Genomic DNA, 23,067 nt, shown 5'->3' with positions numbered 1-23,067 from the left:
TGAGTATTTGCCTTTTCCCAGAGCAGCTCGTGCCATTTCCTGAACCTGGGGCAGGAGGAGGCTGATGGAGAAGGAGCTGCTCTCCCCCTCTCCCTCAGTCTTTACTCTCCAGCAGCCCAGGGAAAAAGGTCGGACAGTTGCCATTAGCAAGCATTTCTAGATCTCACACGCTTCTGTGTTGCAGATTTCCTTGCAAATCACAGGTCATTCCTACACTGAAGTAAATCAGTAATTACGGATTATGATTTTAAATCTCTGGTGAAGTGACATTGCTAATTTGGATTTGAGTGGCAGAATAGTATGACCAGGTCTTGGCCCCATTATAAACCTGAAAATATGGAGATATGTCATATGTCTGTGCATGCAGAATGTATTCATTTCAGAAGTTCATCTAGAACCTCATCAGAAGGCTCCTGGGAGACCTTATTGCAGCCTTCCTGTATCTGAGGAGTGTCTACAAGAAAGCTGGACAGGGACTTTTTACAAGGGCTTGTAATGATAGGATGAGAGGTGATAGCTTTGAACAGGAAGAGGGGAGGTTTAGATTAGAAATGAGGAAGAAGTTCTTCACTCTGAGGGTGGGAAGACACTGGAACAAGTTGCCTGGGAAAGTTGCTGGAGGTGTTCAAGTCCAGGCTGGATGAGGCCTTGAGCAACCTGCTCTAGTGGGAGGTGTCCCTGCCCATGGCAGGGGGCTGGAACTAGCTGGTCCCTCCCAACTCAAACCAGCCTATGATTCTATGATCTAATTTTTAAGATGACTGAAGAAATTCAGGTTAGAAATTCAGTCACTGACTCCAGCTGTTGGAGTTGTACAGAGATACCGTGGTTTTGAGGACGTGTCCAGTCATGGATCACATCTGTTGAGGGAAGTGCCTTAGAAACAGGTAGTTCCCTACGGAAAGGAGATGCTGCCCAGAAGCTGACGCGTGCCAGCTGGACGGAGTTACATCCGTGAGACCACTGATGGTGGTAGGTTTATTTGAAGAGTGAACATTCAGAGCTGTTATTATTGGATGTGCCCTTTTTTCAGTGGTAACACAAATAAAGAGCAAAGGTGCCAAGGTTACTTGGTTTTGTATCCAGTGAAAATGGGCAGCCTCTTTCTGATCGTCTGGTTTTTATTTGCTTGCAGTTCCCACTTCTCCTCCCAAAGACGTGACTGTGGTGAGCAAAGAGGGGAAGCCTCGGACAATAATTGTGAACTGGCAGCCTCCGTCCGAAGCCAACGGCAAAATCACAGGTGCAGTCTGCACGGGCAGCAAAGCCGGGTGTAAGGTGCCGGGTGAACAGCAGAAAATAACCCATGACTCTGAACGTGTCCCGTGCTCCGGTTAGCCCAGAGCTAGCCACGAGGCCTCTATCTGCTTTGCCAATCTTTTTAGTAGCTCAGATTAATTATTTACTTTTGTACCTAGTGAAAATATGTAAAGATATAAAGTAACTGCAGTGTGAAATTGGAGTCTAACCGGAACTATAATTGGAAGTTTAAATATCTCGATGACCTTTGCCTTCATCAGCTTGTGCTATTCTAATAGCATGCCTCCGGAAATACATCTGTAATGCCTCTAGCCCATCAGTATTTTATTTAGAAGAATTCATCCCAGTGCTCTTTTTCATCTTGGTGGTGTTTTTGTGGCACGGAACAGGCTTCAAATCAGTTTATGAGTCCCCTGACATAACCATTAGGAGTAAAATCTTATTTGCCTTTGTAACCACATCGCTTCCACGTTGGGTAAATCATTTTTCAGAAAATAATAATTGCTGTTTCCCTTCTATACTTCCTGCTTGGATTCCCATTTCTAAAGGCTTCCTGAAATAATTCACTTCAATTTTCCTTTTTTTACCCCAGGCTTTAAGTCTAAAGCAAATTTTACTGGCATCCAGTTTGCAGTGTACAGTTTTGCTTTTGTTCTTGGAATTAGCTACAGTGCAGAACCAAACCTTTGAAACCTGGCACGTGATGAGGCAGTACCTGATTCAAGACAGAATAAACCAGATGATCCCTCTGAAAAGGCAGGATACAGGAGACTCTCCACCTTTAGTAACTAATTACAGTAAACCTTTAAGCTTAGAAAGCCAATTCTTTGTTGGTTTATTATCAGCAAGATGCTTCCTAGAGAAACAAGAGCTTTTATCTTAGCTGTGGAGGTTCCATGTCTTAAACTGAGGGCGTACAAGAGAAAGGGAAAACAATGTACAAAGAGGTGAGCGTTTAGAGTGTTGGTAGGAAAATTCTCACACACGTTCAATTTTCCAGGTAAAAACTCTCCTTGGGATGCCTGTACCGTGAAGGAGAACCTTGCATTTATCCATAGGCCTGGAATGAAAGCACCTAGTATCTTAGTTTTTGTGTAAGCAGCAGCTGGCAGCTGAAACCCAGCCTGAGCCCTGGTGAGCGCAGCAGCACCAGGTGCGTGGGCCGAGTGCCCCCGTGTGGGGAGAGCCCCCGCCGCGGAGCAGCAGCCTGCTGCTCATTAATTCCTCGTTAATGCCTCATTAACTCCGCCCGGTGCTAATGCCCTACACGGGACAAGGTGCTGTAGCTCCGCGCACTGCAAGACTTGTCCCCTCAGCTCCAAGCTGCTTTTGCCATGGATGTGAAGTACTGAGCCGTGCCAGGCTGGGTTCCAGGGGCTTGGGCATCGTTAGAGCTGCTGGCTCATTAGTACAGACACAAGTTAATGCAGTAGTCTTGTGCCACTTTCTGTAGAGAGTGGGACGAGGGAAGCAGCAATTTGTGCCTGAATCAGCTGATGACCCAGCGCTGTATTGGTGCAAGGATTTATTTTATTTTGCAGCTCTGTGTGTCTTAGATAAAAAAGTGACAAAGCTTTTGCTTCATAGTGGTTTGTAACAGCAGTATATTTTAGTAACAGAACATAAACTCTTCCCCTACCTTTTTTTCTCCTGTGACATGCAAGATAACTTCAGTTCTCTTCAGATTGTTAATAAACTGAAAAATAATAAACACATGTTCTGTAGCTGTGCAGGACAATGTTTTGTTGTTTTAACATCAACTATTTTCTATCAATATTGATACCTTGGGGCTGTTCTAGTAATAACAGCTTTATGTTAAAATAACATTATTTGGTCTATGAACAGGTAAAGAGAGGGAAATGAGGAATTTCTTCAGATTGACTCATCAAAAATAATGTTGATATTTTAAATGGATTTTTTCCTTTTAATGTATGCTTTAGAACAGGCTGAAATTTAAGATGGGAAGGCTGTTGGGTATTTGAACATATTCTTAGTGTTTGAAAAAGACAGACCATGCTTTCAGAAAACATTGAACTGTGCAACTATCACTGAAAGTCAATCGAACGTTTTCTGGGAGCTCTTAGGACTCTCCTGTTCTTTTATGTGTGAAATTCTTTTGCTTTTCCTTTGACTAGGATACATCATTTACTACAGCACGGACGTGAACGCCGAGATACATGACTGGGTTATTGAGCCCGTAGTGGGAAACAGGCTGACCCATCAGATACAAGAGCTGACCCTCGACACACCCTATTATTTCAAGATTCAGGCCCGCAACTCCAAGGGCATGGGGCCCATGTCCGAGGCGGTTCAGTTCAGAACCCCCAAAGGTAAATTGTCACCTACACCTAAACTCCCATCCTCCCCATTTATGTTGGAACTGGAGAAGAGTAGGACAATGGAGTTTGACTGGAATGAAATTTTCTCTCGGGTTGCTCTTGTGTGCAGTTAATAGACATGCAAATGTTGCCCGGCTGTTGGATTAATGGGGTTGTTTCGGACTTCCTGGTGGGCACTTGGCTCATTGTTGTTTCTGCTGAGGGGCCAGTGCTGATCTGCTTTAAGACTGTGGGTGCTGTGTGTGTGAAGCGGGGAGAGGCAGCCGGCTCCGGGGCTGACACCACCGCTCTCCAGGGGCAGGGGTGAGGTGGTGGGAACCAGAGACACGACAGGCTCTTTGGTCCAGGGCCGCTTGGTGATGGGTGACTAGGGAAACCATACACATGCTGGGTGGCTTCGGAATAAACCTCTAAGGAGAGGGGAGAAATTCTGATGAGATTTTTTAACAGTGCTTTTTCCACATGAGTCTGGGTGGTCAGAAATGAGAGCTCTAGTTAGTGTGCTTAAGCTACGTGAAACTCTCTCTTGCTTCTTCAAGCCTTGTGATCTTTCTCTTGTTTTTTCCTTCCCTGTGCTTGTCCTGCTAGCCGAATCCTCAGATAAAATGCATAATGATCAAGGTAAATGAATAGCCACGCATTCTCTTTCATTCCATCCTTCGCATGTGTTGTTTTTCCTATCCATGAGCCGTTGCATTTCCTAAATGAGACAAATATCTGCTGCTTTGGCTGTAAACGAGCCAGTTCCTGTTGTGCTTTTAGTAGTGGAAGAACTGAAAGATCCTATTTGTGGTTTGGGTGCTAGGAATATAAAGTGATCTCTGCAGTCAGCTGTCACGTGAAGGGACAGGCAGGTTGTGCCAGAGCTGAATCATTCTGTCAAAATGAATTTGGATTAAGTGATGCTCCAGCCAGCCTCTGACCATTGATGCAAGATGTCAGGACCTAGAGGTGGAAGATCAAACAGTTCTCTAATTAGCACAAGTGCTGCTTTGTCAGCTCTGCATCTGTAATTATTTCCATAAGAAAGGAAAGTCTGCCTGCTCTAGAAAGCTTTTTTTGCAGGAGAGATTCTGCTTGTCAGCTCATTTAGGCTCCAGACTCTCCCAAAGAGCAGCGCATTAGCTACTAAAAGCCTTAAGGTTTTAAAATGCTAGCTGGAAAAATGGTAGCTTTGAGTTTACTACATTGAATTATAAGGTGAATGTCCCAGGGCTGGTTTTGCTTTCTTCCAAATAACCTACAAGCCCAATAAAAAGAGGTCTAAAGGGATGAGTTTAAAAGGACATTGGCAAGCAGCATAGACATACAATAAATAGGTCCTGAAGGGGGTGACTTGCTTTTCAATTTGTTACATAGGAGTCATTTATTAAATATACCTTTGCTGTCTGTGTACCAAATAAAGCTGATACTAGATGGGTATGGGGTAAATCCATATCTGGACTTGTGTAACAGAGCTGCATGATTCCGGCTGGTCTGCAGGGAAGCAGATGCTCAGTTGCAAGTGGAAGGGAACAGAGGAAGATTAAAAGGTTTTATGTAAAAGTAAAGTGGTGTAAAAGTTGCTGCTTTCTGTTTTGTACTACTCTAACTTCATTTCAGCAGATAACTAAACCTTCCCATCTGTCGTCCTCATCCTAAATATATTCTTCTAGTAAAAATTTTGTTACCGTTTATCAAGCTATATAATGTATAAATCATAAAGCCCTACATAAAAGCCAAGAGTTGTCTCACAGTTTGTATAAGACCACTCTGGGAGATGATAAACCATGGCAGTACGTTGAGTGTAGCAAAGGAGAAGATGGGCTGAAGAGCAGCAACCCCTGCTCTGGGACAGTGTCCCCAAATACCTAGCAGTGTGTAGCTACGTGTACGTAGTAGCTACGTGCCAGGTAGCAGCGAGGCTTGTGGTGCCTGACCTGCACCCCTCCTGCACATGTGGACTGCAGGGCAGGTCAGCTTTTAGGTCATCTTCTTATCTACTCCATTATTTTATGTCATCTCTAACTCCAGGAGCAATTCTTTTCATTTTATTTCTTGGTGTTATTAAGGATATTGTATTACACTTGGCTGGCACAGGTCTTTGCAGAACTCATTAGAAATATCCCAACAATGTTGCTGCAATTATAATTCTTATCAGTTAATTAGCTGTTAGTCTTGTTAATATGTGCCACATTGCTTTTTTATGATGCTGCTTTCAATAAAGCATTGTACAGGACTCAGTAAAATGTTTTATGGAAGTCTAAATACAGTATGTCTGCACAGTTGCTATTACCAACCCAACTGAGAGCCTGGCATTTAGTTTGTTGGAAAAATACCGTCTTTCCACACAAGGGAAAGGTGGGCAGAGGGCATGGCACCACCTCCTACCCATCCCCGTGTCTATGATCTTGCCTGGGTTAGGGCGCCAGCTTCTGCCCTAAAAATGCACAGGATGTCTATGGATCCTTTTTAACTATTGCCAGTTGTTTTCATTCACCCCTTCTCCTCCAGCTTCTCTGGTGTCCCAGCGTAACTTCAGCACCAGGTTCAGTGACTGAGAGAATTCATCTAGGGGGTTGTTCACGTCTTTTCAGTGCGAGTTATCTGGTCATGCAGATGACAACATATTAAACATAAGCTGTTTAAAATGCTGTTAAATTATTTCATTGCTGCTGCAAAATTATTAGTCCAGTACTTCAAGAAGAGAACACGTTCTCCCTGAACGCAGTGTCCTCTCTAGGCTGGCAGGTGCAATTATAGATTGTCCTGCAATACTTTTTTTCCATTATTTAAACTATATCTAACTCCTCACTGTGTAATGTGGAACATTCCCTCTTACCCTTCCCGGGGCTTAATCTGTATTCTTGCTGGTACCTTCTCCTGGTTTGGTTTTACCAATTCTCTCCATTTCATGGTGACTAATTTACAAGCCTTGACTCGATGCTCACAATTTCCATTTGTTGCACATCCCTTAACTCTTACTACTTCTTTATTAGAGTGGATTTTGAATGGAGAAAATCCTGTTCCTGATTGGGAAACTGCCAAATTTGCAGACTTTTGGGGTTCTTGCGGTATTGCCTTTTTGTGCAAAACTGTAAAAATGTCTAAAGGACTATGGACTCCTAGAACCAATGGAATCGGTTTTTCCTTTGCATCTCACTCTGTGTTTCCCCTACCACAGTCTTCTTACCATTCGTGGTCGTTTTGCATCAGTGCATTTGAAAGAAAGCACAGAAGTTGTGTCTCTTTTCGCATCCTGCTAACGATGCAAACCTCAGGAGAGGTCTTAACGTTAGAGGTGAACTTGTGGCGTTGTGCCTCTTGCTGTGGCAGCCAGGGGTGTAAATTAGACATGAATTAAGCAAGGGGAAGTGCTTGTTAGAGTGAAAAGAGGAGAGGGTTTCAGCTGGGAGGTTGCTCATGCGGGCTCAGGAGGGGCTCTGTGATTTGCCTTGGTTTGTAATAACTGAGGTGCAGATCTGTTTACTTCCCTTGTCAGCCTACACACTTAAAGCTTTGAAACCAGTTAATTTGTTTTCCCTGGTTTCACCAGAAATATCTCAGTGATACCTCATTGTGGCAAAGGTGGAACAAACAGAAAAGAATGGGGAGAAGTGGAAAGCAAGTTTTTATGGACAGACAGGGACTTAATATTATGTTGACTGTGCTTTCGATCCTCCACTCACCTAATTCCTAATTGGGTATTAGGAACAGAAACCTGTATAATTACTGTTTCAACTTGATTAACTGTCTGTACAAGCGTGGCAAAGCTATTTGCCTTAATATAAACCTGTGTGTTACTGCAAATCATTATTATTTTATGTTTAAAAATACTAGGATATACTAGAAATACTAGGAGAGGCTCCTAAGCTTACAGTAACACAGAAAACTAACTATTAAATTGCTCTTTTGAAGGAGTGGTTCTCCTGAAGAAACACAGTTACTGTCCAAAGCCAAGTCATGTTGTAGGAGAGAGAAAAGGAGGAAGGAAAAGAATGTTCAGAGAGGTTCTCAAAGAGCTACCTTAGAAATGCTAAAGTGTGTGTGTGTATCTATGTGTATAAATTTACCACATCTATGGCCTTTCCAGCTTCAGGATCTGCAGGGAAGGGAAGCCGTGCAGTGGACATAGGACCCGATTACAAACCACCTCTTGGGGGTAAGTGGTGCTGTGAAGCTCGTCAGCTGAAATGCAGTGTCCTGCTGCTTCACCGAGCGATGCGGTGGCCTGCTGAAAATACTGATCATATCTGTTCACTAACTTTTTCTCTTTGTGACAATAGTTGTCCCCACTCCAGAAGCTGTCTCGTGCTTCTGTCAGAGTGTTCTCGCCTGCTGTGTGGGGTATATGGAGAAAATACTGTGATGTGCCTTTACATCTGTCTTGATAAGCAGACCTCGATTCTCAGTTTGGTTTTAAGTGGCTGCTACAGTGTGCAAGTATAAAAATAATTCAGAGAGAACATATTAGGAAGGAAAAAAATAATCTTAACTCCTTGACCTTATTAGCACTGAGCCCTGCGGAAGCCTTGCCCTAAGGTCCCACTCCCTGGCCTCCCGTTAAACGTGTTTCTGATCCTGACACCAGCTCATGGGGCTGCTGGGTTTGGGGGTGCCTGTAGTGCCAGTTAAAGTCAAGTCCCCACTTAACTCTCCATAGACTCTGAGCTATCGGAGTTTTTTATGATAGCTATTTGAGTAGGGCAAACATATATTTTTATAGACTGTGAGCTGGAAATGGATCTATAAAGCATGTGATAGATTTAACAGTTGTACAGGAACGCGAGTGGCAAATGAACATTAAGGAGTCAAGCATGTCAGCTGAAATCCTGACAGAGAAAGCATCTTTCTCCTGCTACTCTGTGTGTTTCTAGAGGTTTTGGATGGTCACTGCTTTTAACAGGGACTTTTTCTGTCTCGTCAGTAATGCCCTTCTCCCATCTCAAACCCTTCCAGGCAGCAACAGTCCACATGGCAGTCCGACTTCTCCCTTGGACAGCAACATGCTCCTTGTAATCATAGTGTCTGTTGGAGTGATCACCATTGTGATCGTGGTGATAGTCGCCGTCTTCTGCACCCGTCGTACAACTTCTCACCAAAAAAAGTAAGATGGCCAGGTGGCACTTTGCCCTGTCCTACTTTTCTCACTTAATTCTGTTATTTAATCTTTCCTTTATGATGCTTTAGAGTTCATCACTTTGAAGCCTTGGGGGCTGTGAAGTTGTGTTCTGACAGCAGATCAGGGATGGAGTTTGAATTCCAGTGTTCAGCAGATAACGTGCATGAGTACACGCTATCATGTGTGTGGTGATGATGATGATGATTTGGTTTTCCTAATCAGTGTTTCAGAATTTACAAGCCATCAAGAGTTCACAGGCAGACTAGGGCAGTACTTCCATATACCTGCCCTTGCCCCTCTCCAAGGAGAAATTGTTACAAATCTTGTTTCTGAACTCGAGCCAATACATCTGTTTAGAGCTGTGAGAGCTCAACAGCTCAGGCAGGTTCTCACTTCTAGTCTTAGCATGTCCTTCACCATGTGCAGCAGGTTTACAAGCTGGGTGCAATAATAGCCTATTTGTAGATAGGTTACTGAGATGGAATCTGAACTTGGTGCTGGACTCCTCAGAAAAATGGCCCCAAATCCAAGATGTGTGTACCTGAATTCTTCCCTCATTTAGAGCATCTGAATTAAGACCACAGCAGCAATGCTGCCTTTTATAGGCTCTTGAAGATTGTCTCTGTGTCTTCTTTGAAAGAACTGAACAGGGCTGAAAGCTTGCTTTAAGCTTGAAAAGACTCTGTTAAGCAAACCAGAGTTTTAAGAAAGTGATTAAAAGCCAGGCTTAGAAGACAACCTCCACGTGCTTTGCTGAAGCTGAACCATTCTGCAAAACCACAAGTTCTTGAGGAGAGGAGAGGAGGATATGTGAGTGGTGGTCCAGCAACTGGGGAATATGCTTGGGAGGGGGCAAAATTCATGAGCCTGTGACCAAGAGACACGTTTTGTTTTCAAAGAGCAGAAACAACCCTGTGAAATCTTGCCTTTGTTGCCCATTTCTAAGTGCCACTTGTCCAATGTGCAGGAGCCCCCAGCCAGTGGGCAACATTCTGCTCTGTTCCCCTCATTCAGCTACAGAGCTGAGAGCAGGGTGCCAGCAGCACGTCTGCTCTGACTCGCCTCCCTGCGGGACTCTGCTCATTGGTGTTTTCAAAATGGTGTGTGGTTGAGGAGGGAACTCTGCATTCTCCTCTTCCAGCACTCCCATCGTGCCAGATGTCTGCTCCCAGTCAGCTTGCTGCTGCTGCTAGTCAACAGCGATGAAAGAGCACGTTGGTTAGATGTGTCTAACCTGAGCAGTGGTAAAATGAGTGTTCTTGTCATTAACCTTCAGAGTTAACTGTCCTGTTGGAATAATTGGCTGTTTGCACACTCCTCCTCCAGCTGTTGCTGGAAGTTGGTTGTAAGCCCTGGAGCCCCGGCCCAGCATGACGTACGTCCACTTCACATTTAGAATATTCTCTTAATAACCATAAGGACTGGAAATTTAATTTTTGTTAACGGAGGCTTAGACCGTAGAGCACAGCTCTGCAGCATGTGGTAGCATCTGAGACAAATTTCATGGCATCAGAGTTGCGGAGTATGCTTTGAGGTGTCAGATGTGCTCACATGTAAAACTCAAAGCTTCCTGCCCAGTGGGTAGCACTGCTCAGCTGGATATGAGAGCTGGAGGAAACCTTGGTGCAAATTTGCCTTGTTCAACAAGTGAAGGGAAGCCTCCATCTGAAAACCTGCCACTTGTTTTCCTCCCCAAGGAAACGAGCTGCCTGCAAATCAGTGAACGGGTCCCATAAGTACAAAGGAAACTCCAAAGATGTCAAGCCTCCTGACCTTTGGATCCATCATGAAAGACTGGAGCTAAAACCCATCGATAAATCTCCAGATCCCAACCCAATCATGACAGACACCCCAATCCCTCGCAACTCCCAAGACATCACCCCCGTTGATAATTCTATGGACAGCAACATCCATCAGAGGCGGAATTCCTACCGAGGTGAGCTAGCAACAAGTGCTTTGACCAGGCTGTTTAAACTTAAATACGTTCTACCTTTATGTAGTGAATGCACTTTAATGACATATTATTCCATTACCCTTATCTCTTTTTATTCTTATTTTCAAAGTAGTGAATTGGGTTTATGCCCAGTTTATAAGGCTCTGTGAAAAGGATGGATCACAACTTTTAGTGAGAAAACCGACCCTCCAGGAGTTATATCCTGAATTTCCTTTGGCAGATACTGATCAGTGATCAGAAGATATCTAACAAGTGTTTGATATTAAGCTTCTGAGAGAGGCAGGTGACATTTTTCAAACCCACAGTCAGGTTTTGGTGCTTTAACCAGTTGCTGCTCTCACATCGTGAGGTGTGGATGAGTTTTCCCTTGGTTAACTGGTTACTCCAGCATGTCTTACCTATAGGTGTGACTCCATACTGCTGCCCAGAGCCCCACTGCCAGGGGCTTGTGCTTGCATCATGTTATGGAGAGTTTCTCCAATAATCTTTACCCTCTTTTCCACCCTCTAGTGAAGGATGAGAGAGCTGTTTTGATCAATTACGAGTCACAGAACTGCTTTCAAACAGAAACTGAGAGGAGGACTGGGATTGCAGTCATCTGGTGTGGTGTCACACAAGTCTTGCTGCGATGGTAAATAACCTTCAGTATTTTTCCTTCAGGGCATGAGTCAGAGGATAGCATGTCCACGCTGGCAGGAAGAAGGGGGATGAGGCCCAAGATGATGATGCCTTTTGATTCTCAACCACCTCAGCGTAAGTCAACAGCCCACCTACCAGCTGGCTTGCAACTGGGAGCACCCAACAAGCCATACTGGTGCTGTATACAACAGGCACACTCACCAACATCCTTCCTACTTTGCCTAAGTGTCTCTGTCCTGTCTGCAGTGGAAGAGTTTAGAGGGGGGCAGCCCCTCGCCTTCAGCAGCAGCTTAATGGGTTCACTTTGGAGTGGCTGTATTCTATTTGCTGGTTCCCTTTATTTTTTGAAACTGAGATTAGTGAAACAGGAGCTACTTTTACAGGATAGAGCTCTAATAGAGGCTGAGGCTTTGTGAGTCTGGCAGAACAGACTCTTAAATCGAGAGGGTGGCTGCGTTGTTGCTTCTTATCTGCATATTTCCTTGTCCCTTAATGATGATTTGAGCAAAAGTGCCAAACTGAAATTTTGTTGAGGCAGTAGAAATATTTTTGAATTATTGTTATGAAATATCTTAAGAATTAAACAATATATGTAGTTGTCAAATGATGACTCTGAGATGGAAAGGGACTTGGCTAAACCTCTGGACAGCTAGACTGGAACCCTAACTTGAAACCACAAGTGGAAAATACAAAAGTTACCAAGCAGTGACAGAACCCTGAGGCCAAATCACACAGGCTGGTCTGGTCTGAGCCTGACGCTCTCCCAGGTATGGAGCCAGGTAATTGCTACCTCAGCCTCTTGTGTTTTATGGAATTATTTCAGACCTGTCCATTACATTTCAACTTTTTAACTTTTGGCTTTATTTACTTGAAGTGCTTGGTTTTCTTGCCCTCTGCCTGCTTTTCCAAGTGTCCTGATGGCTCATTTAGCTCAGCTGATGAATTTTCAACTGTTTCCTTGGTTTCCAACCTTTTTTAGAGTAGTGGGTTTTTCCTTAGTTTTATAATAAGCAGACCCAATGGATACAGTGGTGATAGGTATTTTAGGGAGGCAGTATATTCCAGTTCTACCTTTGGATGGTCTTCAGGCTGACGTGGTCACGCCGGCCGGCTGAGTTTTGGATATGGTTTTTCCTTGCAGCACTAAGCCCAGCTGTGACATCCCTTTTTGATACCAGTCCTTCTGTGTTCAGTATATCTGTTTCCCCCCTTTTTCATTAGATGCTGCCTGGCTCAGAAGGAGCAAACCAGGCACAGACAGAGCTGGCTCGGTGCGACAGGTTAGCATAAAACACGAAATGTCAGGGAGGAGATGTAAGGTCTTCTGGTGCCTTAGGGCTCAAGATCAGTTTTGTGCCTGTTTGACTTTTTATCCTGTTTGCCAAAGCTCTAAGGGCTTCCTCTAGGTTCCTGTTCTATAGTAAGTGGAAACATTAATGTAATGTCTTCAGATAGCTTTTAGCGGAAGCTGCAGAGAACACTGACACGAGTACGTGAGGCCCTTTCTCAGCAAGCAACGTGGGAGGCAGGACCATTTAGTGTGGTGAAGTCTGGGCCTGCAGGTACCTTCCTGTGGCCTTTCTTGCCCCCACTGTAGCATTCAAAATGAGTTATTTACCTGGTAAATACTAAACTAGGATAATTTAGTATGTTGGATTTAGTATAATCACAGTAATGGTGTGTGCCTAGTGAGTTCCTCCTTTGACAACTGGAATACAGAGTTCTGGAAGGATATCAGGAAGCGAAGGGCTGCATCTTTCTTCACACACTACATTTCTTTCTGTCCAGTTCTTCATCTGAACTTTTTTCTTCCTTGAAATCAAACAGTGTGTCATGAAGATCATGTAGGGCGGTACAACGTGCTGCTTTTTGACCTGTAAAGCTATGTGTGATTTCGGTCTGATAACCCAGCTAATTATGAGCAAACCTGGCACTTTAAGTTAGATGGGTGGCAGGGTAAACTTCCTGGGGCCATGGCTTTTCAGTGGACCTCAGTTGCTCACCAGATTCTGTTAGGAAATGTCTTGAAAGGTGTAGTATATGTGTGTGATTTTTTTTTTTTTGCGGTTGCAAAAACATAGAGGCAGTTTTTTGTACTAACACACGTTATATTTGATAGCGATTGAAATGGTGGCTGGAACACGGGTGCAGACCAGTGGTTTCTACAAATGAAAGTAATTCAAATGTCTGTGCCTGTACAATTTTATGCCTCTTACCTTGCTGGTGCATCACAAAACTCCTGGTGTCTGTGGCTGTTGCCTCTGCCCGGATTTCTGATCGCCGTGGGCCACTGCTCCGTTTGCCAGTTCTCTACAAGAAAAAGTGGCATTTAGTCTTGCTGGCAGCTGTTAGAACATCTGACTGTTCACATCCCCTTGACAGTTGCATCACAGGACTGAGATCTAGAACCTAGTAACAATTTAGGATTAGAGTGTAGTTACTCTTTAATTTCAAGAGGCTGATCAAGACATTAGCTTCCTGTTGGTGTAACTCGATGGGTGAGAGAACCTGTTTATTACCAATAGCTGAAACTCCCAAGTATCTCGTCTCCACTGATCATTCAGTGTTCACATACCCTGTGCTGCTGCCAGGCTGGTTTCCAGGAGGAAAGGAGGAAGTTGCAGGGTTCGGATTTGTTTAGTCAGCCTTGGAGTTCAAAGCCCATGCATCCATAGGAGAGCTTTTAACTGAGCTCACCATTAGAATGATGCATTTCTGCATCATGTCATTCCTAGAAAATAACTTTCTCAGGCAGCACATCTGGAGAATTTCCAGCAAAAGTTCAAAAGAAAATAACCAACCGCAACCGTTTTGGTTTTTTTGTTGTTTTTTTTTTTTTTTAATTTATGGTAGTGTTTCCTTCCTGGTTTTTCTGGTGAGGCTCTTTTTGGATGATTTTAAGCAATTCAGCATTGCAGTCTGTCCTAAGAACTAAATTATGTGCACGCTTTTCCTCCCAGCTTGGGAATAGTGGGAGTTTGTTTTGTTGATATCACAAAAGGGTGAGGGCAAAGGGTGATGTACATCCAGTATAAAATTAATGTCTCAGGCAAAAGAAAACAGTGAGGTAAAAAAAGGGGGTGAGGGAAGCAAAAGAGGCGTTTGGTTTGAGTGTGCTGGAGTAGAGCTTTACTGTGCCTGCAGAGAGGGAATGGACAGAGCCTTTTTGGTGTCTTGCCCTGCCCTTATCATTTGTCTTGCGGTACTTAATTAACCCAAGACTTCATGTTTGATTGCAACGTTAAGAAATTCAGTGACGGCCAGAAATTATTTTGGAATTTGAGGTCGTAGGTCTCGAGTATGAGGTCTGACATTTATGGCACAGCATGGAATACATGGAAGTTCCAAAGGGACCTGAACTTTATTTTGCTCAAGTGTAACAGAAAGCACTTGAAAGATGCAGGCAGAAGAGACGTACTTTCTGCCCAGGGAGATGGAGAGCTCTGCCTGGTCTGGGGGCTGTGTCTCGGCATGGAGGGAGGTAAAGTGCTGGACACTTGGTGTTGGACCCGCTGCAGCTGTGCCGAGCGGCCGGCTGCCGCTGGGCGGCTCTGGGGGAGAAGGGAGGGGGTTGCTGCGGTTCGGACCGTGCGCGCTCGTCTGTGTGTTAAGCGTTTTTCTGTCTTGTGTTCGTTCACAGCTGTGATTAGTGCTCATCCCATCCATTCACTCGATAACCCTCACCATCATTTCCACTCCGGCAGCCTCGCCTCTCCAACTCGCAGCTATCTCCACCACCAGGTCAGCCCGTGGCCGATGGGCACATCCATGTCCCATTCAGACAGGGCCAATTCCACAGGTGAGATGCAAATGGTCAGGTAGATTTTGCTTGTGATGGAACAATGAGTGAAATCAAAGCCTGGTGCGTTTCAGTGCAGACAGAATCCTTGAAAGGTTGAGTTTTCTGTAAACAGTTTATCATGCAGATCAGGTATTGATCCTTGAAATACATGGTGATGTCATTGGAAAAGGAGCCTCTCTGTGTTATGTGCAGCTTCAGAGAGGAAGATTCCTTACTCTGAAGCCTGGAGTCTGAAACATCAGATAAAATCTAATTTAGCTACTTAAAATGATAACTTTTTTCGTAATTAGTTCTGTTGGAAACAGAGAAGGACAAAAGTCCAGACTTGCTGCTGAGAACTGACATTAATCTTCCTGAAGCACACAGAGAGAAAATGGTGCTGATTTCTGTGCAGCATTTTCAGGCCTGAAGCAGAATTTTTGCTATATTTTTTGTAATGTGTCTCGTGCTCTGAAAAATTCTGAAACAACAGAATTGCACATAGGTAACATCTTGAGATGAAGTGAATTTTGACATTCCCTCATTAAAGGTCTACAGTTTAAATTCATGCCACAACCAACAGCCTTGTTTCCTTACAGAAGCAGTTTAGGAGCCTGCAAAGATACAGGCAGACAATGTGTTAGAGGCAGAGGTTCCCCTTGTTCTCTTTACACGGCCAGACAGCTCTCACAATCCAGATCTTTTCCTGCACGTGAACCGAGCAGGATCACGATGCCCTAAATTTCAAGACACCATCTCACTGTTTTCTGATATCAGGGTGGAGCCTGCTGCAGTAAAACAAATGAAGCCTGGGATTTTGTTTTAGCTTTCAGCACTTTCAAGTCTATCTCAGGAAAAAAATGTGGCTCTTCTGTATGCACCACAGTGAGGTGTGCTTAATGTATAGCTATTTAAGAATGCCAATAGTGTGCAACACTCCCGGGTAAAATGAGGTGAAGGTTTGTGTTCTGTGGGGCTTATCTGAGGTGTGTGAATTCCCTTCTTAGCTTCTAACGGCGACCTTGGAAAAGGTGCTTGCAGACACTGCTGGTTTGTTTCCATCTGACCACAGAGAACATTTCCTTGAGGAAAACGAAGCCCTTGGGGCTTTTGTGTCTCGTAGAATCGGTTCGGAACACCCCGAGCACGGACACCATGCCGGCTTCCTCGTCCCAGCCCTGCGCCGAACCCCAGGACCCCGAGAGCAGCGCGGGCTCCTACCTGGCCAGCACGCAGGAGGAGGACTCTGCTCAGAGCCTGCCCACGGCGCACGTCCGCCCCTCCCACCCGCTCAAGAGCTTCGCGGTGCCGGCGGTGCCAGCGCCCGGCCCCACCTATGACCCTGCCTTGCCGAGCACACCCTTACTGACTCAGCAAGGTGAGTGGGGAACTGGCCCCACCTGCTCGCCAGAGACAGGAGGAGGATGGGGTTTGTGAGAAGAAAATGAGAGAGGCTCCTCAAGGGGTGGAGGGTAGAGTTGGGCATCAAAGGAAGTACAGAATCATAGAGTGCTTTGGGTTGGAAGGAACTTCCAAAGGTCATCTGGTCCAACCTCCAGTCTGCCAGAATTTTGTCGGTATAACTTTCAAGGCCCTTTTATGTACGCAGGGTAAACTAGACAGGAATTCAAACTCAGCACTCCATAATCTGAAGTGTTCGTTCTCCTCTAATAGAATCCTTTTTGTTCTCCTCCTTTCAAGGGCTTTCTGAATAAGCATAAGAACTAATTAACTGAGGCATAACTATATATCCCTTTCTTTTAAGCTCCTAACCATCCAGTTCACTCGGTGAAGACTGCGTCGATTGGGACTTTAGGAAGAACTCGACCTCCTATGCCTGTTGTAGTTCCCAGTGCCCCTGATGTGCAGGAGACCACCCGGATGCTGGAGGACTCGGAAAGCGTAGGTACTCGGACGCTGCCGGTGGCTTTCTGTGGCAGTGCTTAGCAAACGGGGGCGAATCTCGCTGGTGGGGACACTTGGAAACTTCAGCGACGTCTGTGCTGACACTTTCAAAGGCAGAGGATGATGATGCTTCTGAGTTAAAGCCCACATAAAAAAAGCCTAGTGCAAGTACCTTCTACAGAAGGCAGCAAATTCACAGAATAAGCACTTCAGTTGCAAGTACTAGTAGAGCTTTCTAAATCTAAAGGAGTATATCTTCATTCCCAGCCACACAAAACCAAACAGATCCAGTGCATCCATCTAGTCCAGCCCACAAGACCTGCTCAGTCAGACACAGAAAAACCTTCAACAACATTTTGGCTGAACTGAGGCTGTTACATGAACATGGAGTCATGTTCTCTGAGATAGAATCATAGAACACTTTTTGTTGGAAGAGACCTTTCAGATCATCAAGTCCAACCATTCCCCCAGGACTGCCAGGTCCCCACTGACCCATGTCCCTCAGCACCACATCTCCACGGCTTGGAAACCCCTCCAGGGATGGGGACTCCACCACTGCCCTGGGGAGCGTGGCACAGCCCTGCACAACCCTCAACGAGAAGAAATTGTTCTTCAGGTCCAACCTAAACCTCCCCTGGGGCAACTTGAGGCCGTTTCCTCGTTTGTTGCTTGGGAGAAGAGCCCGACTCCTACCTGGCTCCAGCCTCCTGTCAGGGAGTTGTAAGATCTCATTTCCTGACCCATGCTCAGTGCCTCTCGTTTTCGCTGGCCTCTTGTAGTGACACAGAGGGGTGAAGACAGGTCCCACCTACAGCACTAGTCTTCTCTTCTCTGCAGTACATAGTGCCTGGTGGAGCTTTGGTTTGTGCCCTGCACATCTGCCTTCTGCCTGCTTATCTTAATGTGAGGAGCATCTCTGCTCACAGAGCTGAAGGCCTCCAGCAGTGCAGTTGGCTCTTCTGTACAGCTTCAGACATGCTGGTGCTCACTTGGAGATGTCATTTATTCCTGGTTCTCCAGCATGCTGTGCCTGGATCCTGTTAAGGTCACGCAGCTGCAGTTTCCTGTGCTGCTGCAGAGCAGCCAAAGTGTCATTGCAGCTGGAAAATGTAGCTTTAATGCCAAAATGTTTAAAGCTATCATCCCAAATATGTTTCTAGATACTCGTATGAAAGCGTTCTAAAAAAATGCAACCAAGTGTTTGGCTTCTTTGGAAGAGCCATTTTCCTTTCAGATTGCAAGCCAAGAAGTTAGTGCCTTAGCTGTTGTATTACTGCTACAGAAAATGTTTGTTCTGAATTAATAAGAATGTTTCTTTTTTTTTTTTTTTTTTTGATTCCGTACTGTCCTTTCCTGTTGTCACCCTCCTGATTTTATTTCTGTATGCACTGGCCTAGAAACCGTATGCATGCTTGATTTGGTGCACTTCTGCCCTTCTGCCGAGTTGTCATTTCTACTTTATTCTTTTTTTGGTTGGTACCAAAAGTGCAGTCCAATATTTACTGATGAATGAACTAATACTTAATATTAGTAAATATTTATGAATAATACTAATATTTATTAATGTCTACAATTAAATCTTAAGAAATTAGTACAATCTAAAGTCACCACAGCATACAACTAGTTAAATCAGGAGTTTTAAAAATTAGGATTAGGTAGTGATTTGGATGGATTCTGCTTTTTTAGGAGATCCAGTAGGAATGAGCCCGAGTACTGCCAGTTCACTGCTGTTTATCCCTGTCAAGAGTCAGAGATACAGGCACAGGACAGAGATGACTCCTCTGGCACAATCCAGAATCCTTGGTAAAACGCAAAGCGCCTTTTATTTAAATGAAAGGAAAGGCTTGTGTCTCGAAGCAAAGGAAGTGAGATCACAGTCAGGGTTTGGGGCTCCATGCTGGGAGGGGCACAATCAGCTGAGCTTTAATGTAAGACTCCAGCCAGAAGGTCTAGTAACAGACCTTAAATACATAGAGCAGAAACTATCAAAGCAGGAGCTTCGTGGCAATAATAGAGCTGTTGGTGGACCACCATGTGCAGCCAAGGAGGGGGTTGGAGAAATACTCCAAGAACATAAGGGCTTGAAAACTACTCAGTCCACTTAGAAAAGGGTTTGAGATCATTATTGTTATTAATGGTATCTGTCTCTGCATACATGGATTGATAACAGAATGATGGTAGCTGGAGCTAGGCAATTGAGGCTAAAACCAGAGTATGATTTTAGCAAGCGTAATAATTCTCAAAATAGTTTTATCGAAGTGATTCCTTTGACCTTTTTTTCCAGTTGAGCTAGCCAGATTTTTCTGAAATATCTACTTTGGTTCAAAGGAAGCAGTTATCTTGAAGCAGGAACTGATACAAGGAGAACAGATAAGATGATCACAGTCTTAAAAATCAATGAAACTATGAATCACTATTGCAGAAAGATCTGCACTTAAAATAGAGAGTTGTTTCAAGTTATTAATTCCTGTAACTGTCGATAAATCTGCTTTTGCTTATTTATGTGTCAGGGTCACAATCTACACCAGAATCACTAACTATTTCTCTTCATTTCTTATTCTGTCACTCCTTAAAGAGACCAAGTCACCTTGTCACTAACTCTTTACCTCTCCCCCAGAATTACGAACCGGACGAGCTGACCAAAGAGATGGCCCACCTGGAAGGACTTATGAAGGACCTTAATGCCATCACTACAGCATGACCACCTTCACCAGGACACGACTCCAGACAGTTTCACAGGTCTTGGGACTCAGCCTTGGAACACAAGGAATTGTACAGAGGGAAGAAAAGAAAAAAAAAAAAAGGAAAACAAAAAAAAGAGAGGAAAAAAACAACAGAACGAGGGACAGCACATGAGAGCATACACAGAAAACAAAGAACCAACCAGGGCATTTATGCTACAGCTGGTCAAAGGTAGATGATGACTTTGCTGTCATCATCCTGCAGTGAAGTCATTGCCAAGCTGAATTCCATTTGCCTGCCCAGACAATGCAGGGCCGGGACTCCTCGGGCTGAAATTGAGCATCCAGACTAAGGGAAAAAAAAAAAGTGGACTTCACAGGTTGTGGGTTTTTTTTCTGGTCAGGTTTTGTCTCTGTGGTGTGATTGCCCTGCCTTTTTCAGTGTTGGACATTCGCATTTATGTACAATTTTATTTGTGTTTTTATTTTATCTTTTTTTATAAAAAGGAAAAAAAATGTTGTAATAAAAAAAAAAGAGAAACTTGTTTTCCCCAGCCTAGACTGATGTTTGACTGCTTGTTCTATTGTGTATGAAAATTCATTGCCAGTGTGGGTTGTTCTGGGTTTTTTTGTTTGTTTGTTTGTTTTTTATTCTGCATATAATTACATCCCCTTCTGGCAGTTAATCCATGGCCTTTTGGGATGCTGCACTGCTATTTGTAAGCTTTTTTATTATTTTTATATTATAATTATTAAAAGCCTGACTTTCTCCTCTCATCACTGTGAGATTACCAGTCTGTTTGAATTGAAATGTAATTTGAAAGGCTTGTTTGTCGCTTTTTGTGCAGTTTCAATATTTTGAGTGGGGAAAAGTAGATGGGGAAGGGGAGGGGATCCAGGGGAGGTTTTATCATTGTTGTTTTCCTGTCTTTCTACATTGCCTCGAAAGACTGAAGAAAATGAAAGCATCTTCTGTAACGTCCTTCCTTGTAACTCATACGGTGTCTCTGGTTACTGAATTGCAGTCAGAGTCTCATTTAGAAACGTTAAAAAAAAAAATTCCTCCTGTAAAGTAAGGTTCCTTATGTTTAGATGACACTACAGCTTATTTTGGCAACAGTTTTGTTGTTAGTTTAAAGGTCGCATCACGAAAGGCTGCAAGTGCAGATTGAGAGCTCAGGCCAGGCAGCAGTGCTCAGCACTTCTCTGCTGAGGTCTGAGCTACCTGGACCTCCCAGGAGCAGAGCACTGTGCACCTCTTCTCATCAACAACATACCAGATAGTACTTCTGGGAGTACCACATGTCCACAGGATCCTTCAGCAGCCACTCCAGCCCCAGGGCAATTTCTCTGTCCCAGGCCCTTTAAACAGGAATCTTTCTCTTAAGGAGTCTTAAGCAGAGAAAGAAGCAAGCTTAAAATGTAATTTATTTTTTTTTACACTTTTGAAACCATTTGAAAAGAAAAACAGTATTAGCAACTCAGGTGCTGTTGACATATCTGTCTAGAAAGGAAGGAAGGTTAAAAGGGAACTCCTATAGGAGAGGAAGGAAAGGGGTTTTCCTTTCCTCCTTGATTGCCTGGCTCTGCCATACCCCATGAAGGAGGAATGGCATAAAAAAAGGGGCTGTCTTTTAGTGAAAAAAAGACCCAGCAATGCCCAGCTGCCAAGGAACACGTGTGCACTTTGACTTTTAAGAGGAAGCTCAGAACCTCCTGCTGATCCAGCTAGAGAAGGTGTTCCCCCAAAGCGGGCAGGGGCTCGGCGCTGCCCTTGTCCACAGTGCCTCTGCTGGGTGGCTGTGCCTCCTGGGACCACAGAAGAAAATACTGTCATCTGCTTAAACTGAAATAAACAAAAACAAAACAAAACAAAAACAAACCAAACCAAACCAACAAACGAAAAAAAAACACACAAGAGCTTGGCTTCATTTCTTTTCTCCTTTGGACTCGAGCTAAAGCTCTGGGCCCATCTCCACAGTCCCTGTCACTAGGAGAGGAGAGAGCCAAGCAGCCATTCCGGGCAGCAGCAGGGTTTGGCTTGTAGTTTTTACCTCCTTTCTTTTCTCAGCCTCTTTCTGTTGTCATTTCTAGGACGTTTGCTGGGGGTATTCATTATGTGAGGGGCAGAGGGAAGCAGATGAATTGGAGCACCGTGGTCCACCTGGAAAATTGACGTTTGGACTTTTAATCAATACAATTCAGGGCAAAATAAGCTACAGAATATGTATTTAAACAAAAAAAAACATGCACCCTGTCCCGAAAGGAGGGTGTGTATGTTTTCCTTTGCCTATTTTTTACATATACCCAAAGAAATACCATCCTATATATACAGTATTCTTAGCTGGTGGGTCTTTGTGAATATTACTTACATATAACACCATGAATGTTAATATTGTCATTGAATTTGGGGAGGGGGAATATTTTTAATGATAAAACAACTGTTCAAAGTTGTTTTTTTAAGGTTAAACTAAAAAAAAAAAGAAAAACATTTATTCAATTCAGTGTACAATCTGTATTGCACTTTTTCACATTTTAATGTTAACATTTTCTTACATATCCTGTGATTTTAAATTTGGAACATTGTGTATCCTTGTAGTGTCATAGTCAAGCTGTTAAGTGACAGCTTCCCTCAGAGACATTTGGGGAAAAAAAAAAAAAAAAAACCTGTATATTGTTTTATGATTCTCATGTAGAACAATTTTGAGGACTGCTGTAGACGTCTACCTTTCTGTACAATTTTTTTTTTTGCGTTTCTGTAGTATTTGCTGTATACTCTATGGCTTTTTTTAATAACTTCATGTTTATTATTTTGTATTGGACATCCAATACACTTTTTTTAATCCAATCAAATTCTGGTCTGCTTGGAGAGTTTGTTCTCTTTTGAATTATTCTTATACCTTTTTTTTTTTCCCCCCTTAATCAGCATGGTGACCAGGTTTGGAATTTTGCTGGCTCCTTTTTTTGGTGTCCCAGGTCCTGTTTTGGGACCCAAGGCAGCGCAGGAGGGTGACACTAGAGGGCAGCGGTGACCTGCCGGTGGATAAAGCTGCACAGCAAAGCTCAGCCTGCACCACTTCAGCATCCACGGGGCTAAATTCTTGCTCGGCAGCCCAGGTTAAGGAGACTGACAGTAGTGATTCTTTCTTCTTGAAAGAAAATTGACACTGGATTTGAACTAGCAGCAAACGACTGTTCACCTCAAATCCAAGAATTCCTTCTGGGGCTCAACATGATTAACCAAATGGCCTTTGTCCAAAATGGGAAACCTTTACAGCTTTTCCCTGAGGCCAGGTCTCCCCTCACCCAGCGCAGGCCTCGGCCAGGTTACGGGGGTCCCCCACGACCCCTCACATACAGCCCAGTGCTGAGTTGCGGTGTGACTCTAGAACCTTCCATAAGCAGAC

General features: G+C 44.0%; 1 protein-coding gene across 1 annotated transcript in view; it reads left to right on the top strand.

Annotated features, from left to right (window-relative positions):
- NEO1 (neogenin 1) overlaps window positions 1-19,680 on the top strand; it is a gene marked incomplete at its 5' end in the record, with an annotated part of 114,034 nt that extends 94,354 nt beyond the window's left edge. The window contains 11 exons of the mRNA XM_008943967.1: window positions 1,136-1,243; window positions 3,396-3,590; window positions 4,188-4,220; window positions 7,672-7,740; window positions 8,538-8,685; window positions 10,398-10,636; window positions 11,315-11,407; window positions 14,934-15,092; window positions 16,198-16,452; window positions 16,840-16,976; window positions 19,597-19,680. Coding sequence (XP_008942215.1) covers window positions 1,136-1,243; window positions 3,396-3,590; window positions 4,188-4,220; window positions 7,672-7,740; window positions 8,538-8,685; window positions 10,398-10,636; window positions 11,315-11,407; window positions 14,934-15,092; window positions 16,198-16,452; window positions 16,840-16,976; window positions 19,597-19,680 — 1,520 coding nt within the window. The remainder of the gene's footprint in view (window positions 1-1,135; window positions 1,244-3,395; window positions 3,591-4,187; window positions 4,221-7,671; window positions 7,741-8,537; window positions 8,686-10,397; window positions 10,637-11,314; window positions 11,408-14,933; window positions 15,093-16,197; window positions 16,453-16,839; window positions 16,977-19,596) is intronic.
- Between the last annotated feature and the right edge of the window lie 3,387 nt (window positions 19,681-23,067).

Source organism: Merops nubicus, unplaced genomic scaffold (assembly GCF_000691845.1).
Source record: "Merops nubicus isolate BGI_N331 unplaced genomic scaffold, ASM69184v1 scaffold15547, whole genome shotgun sequence".
Taxonomy (NCBI): domain Eukaryota; kingdom Metazoa; phylum Chordata; class Aves; order Coraciiformes; family Meropidae; genus Merops; species Merops nubicus.
This window is presented reverse-complemented; position numbering and strand designations above follow the sequence as displayed.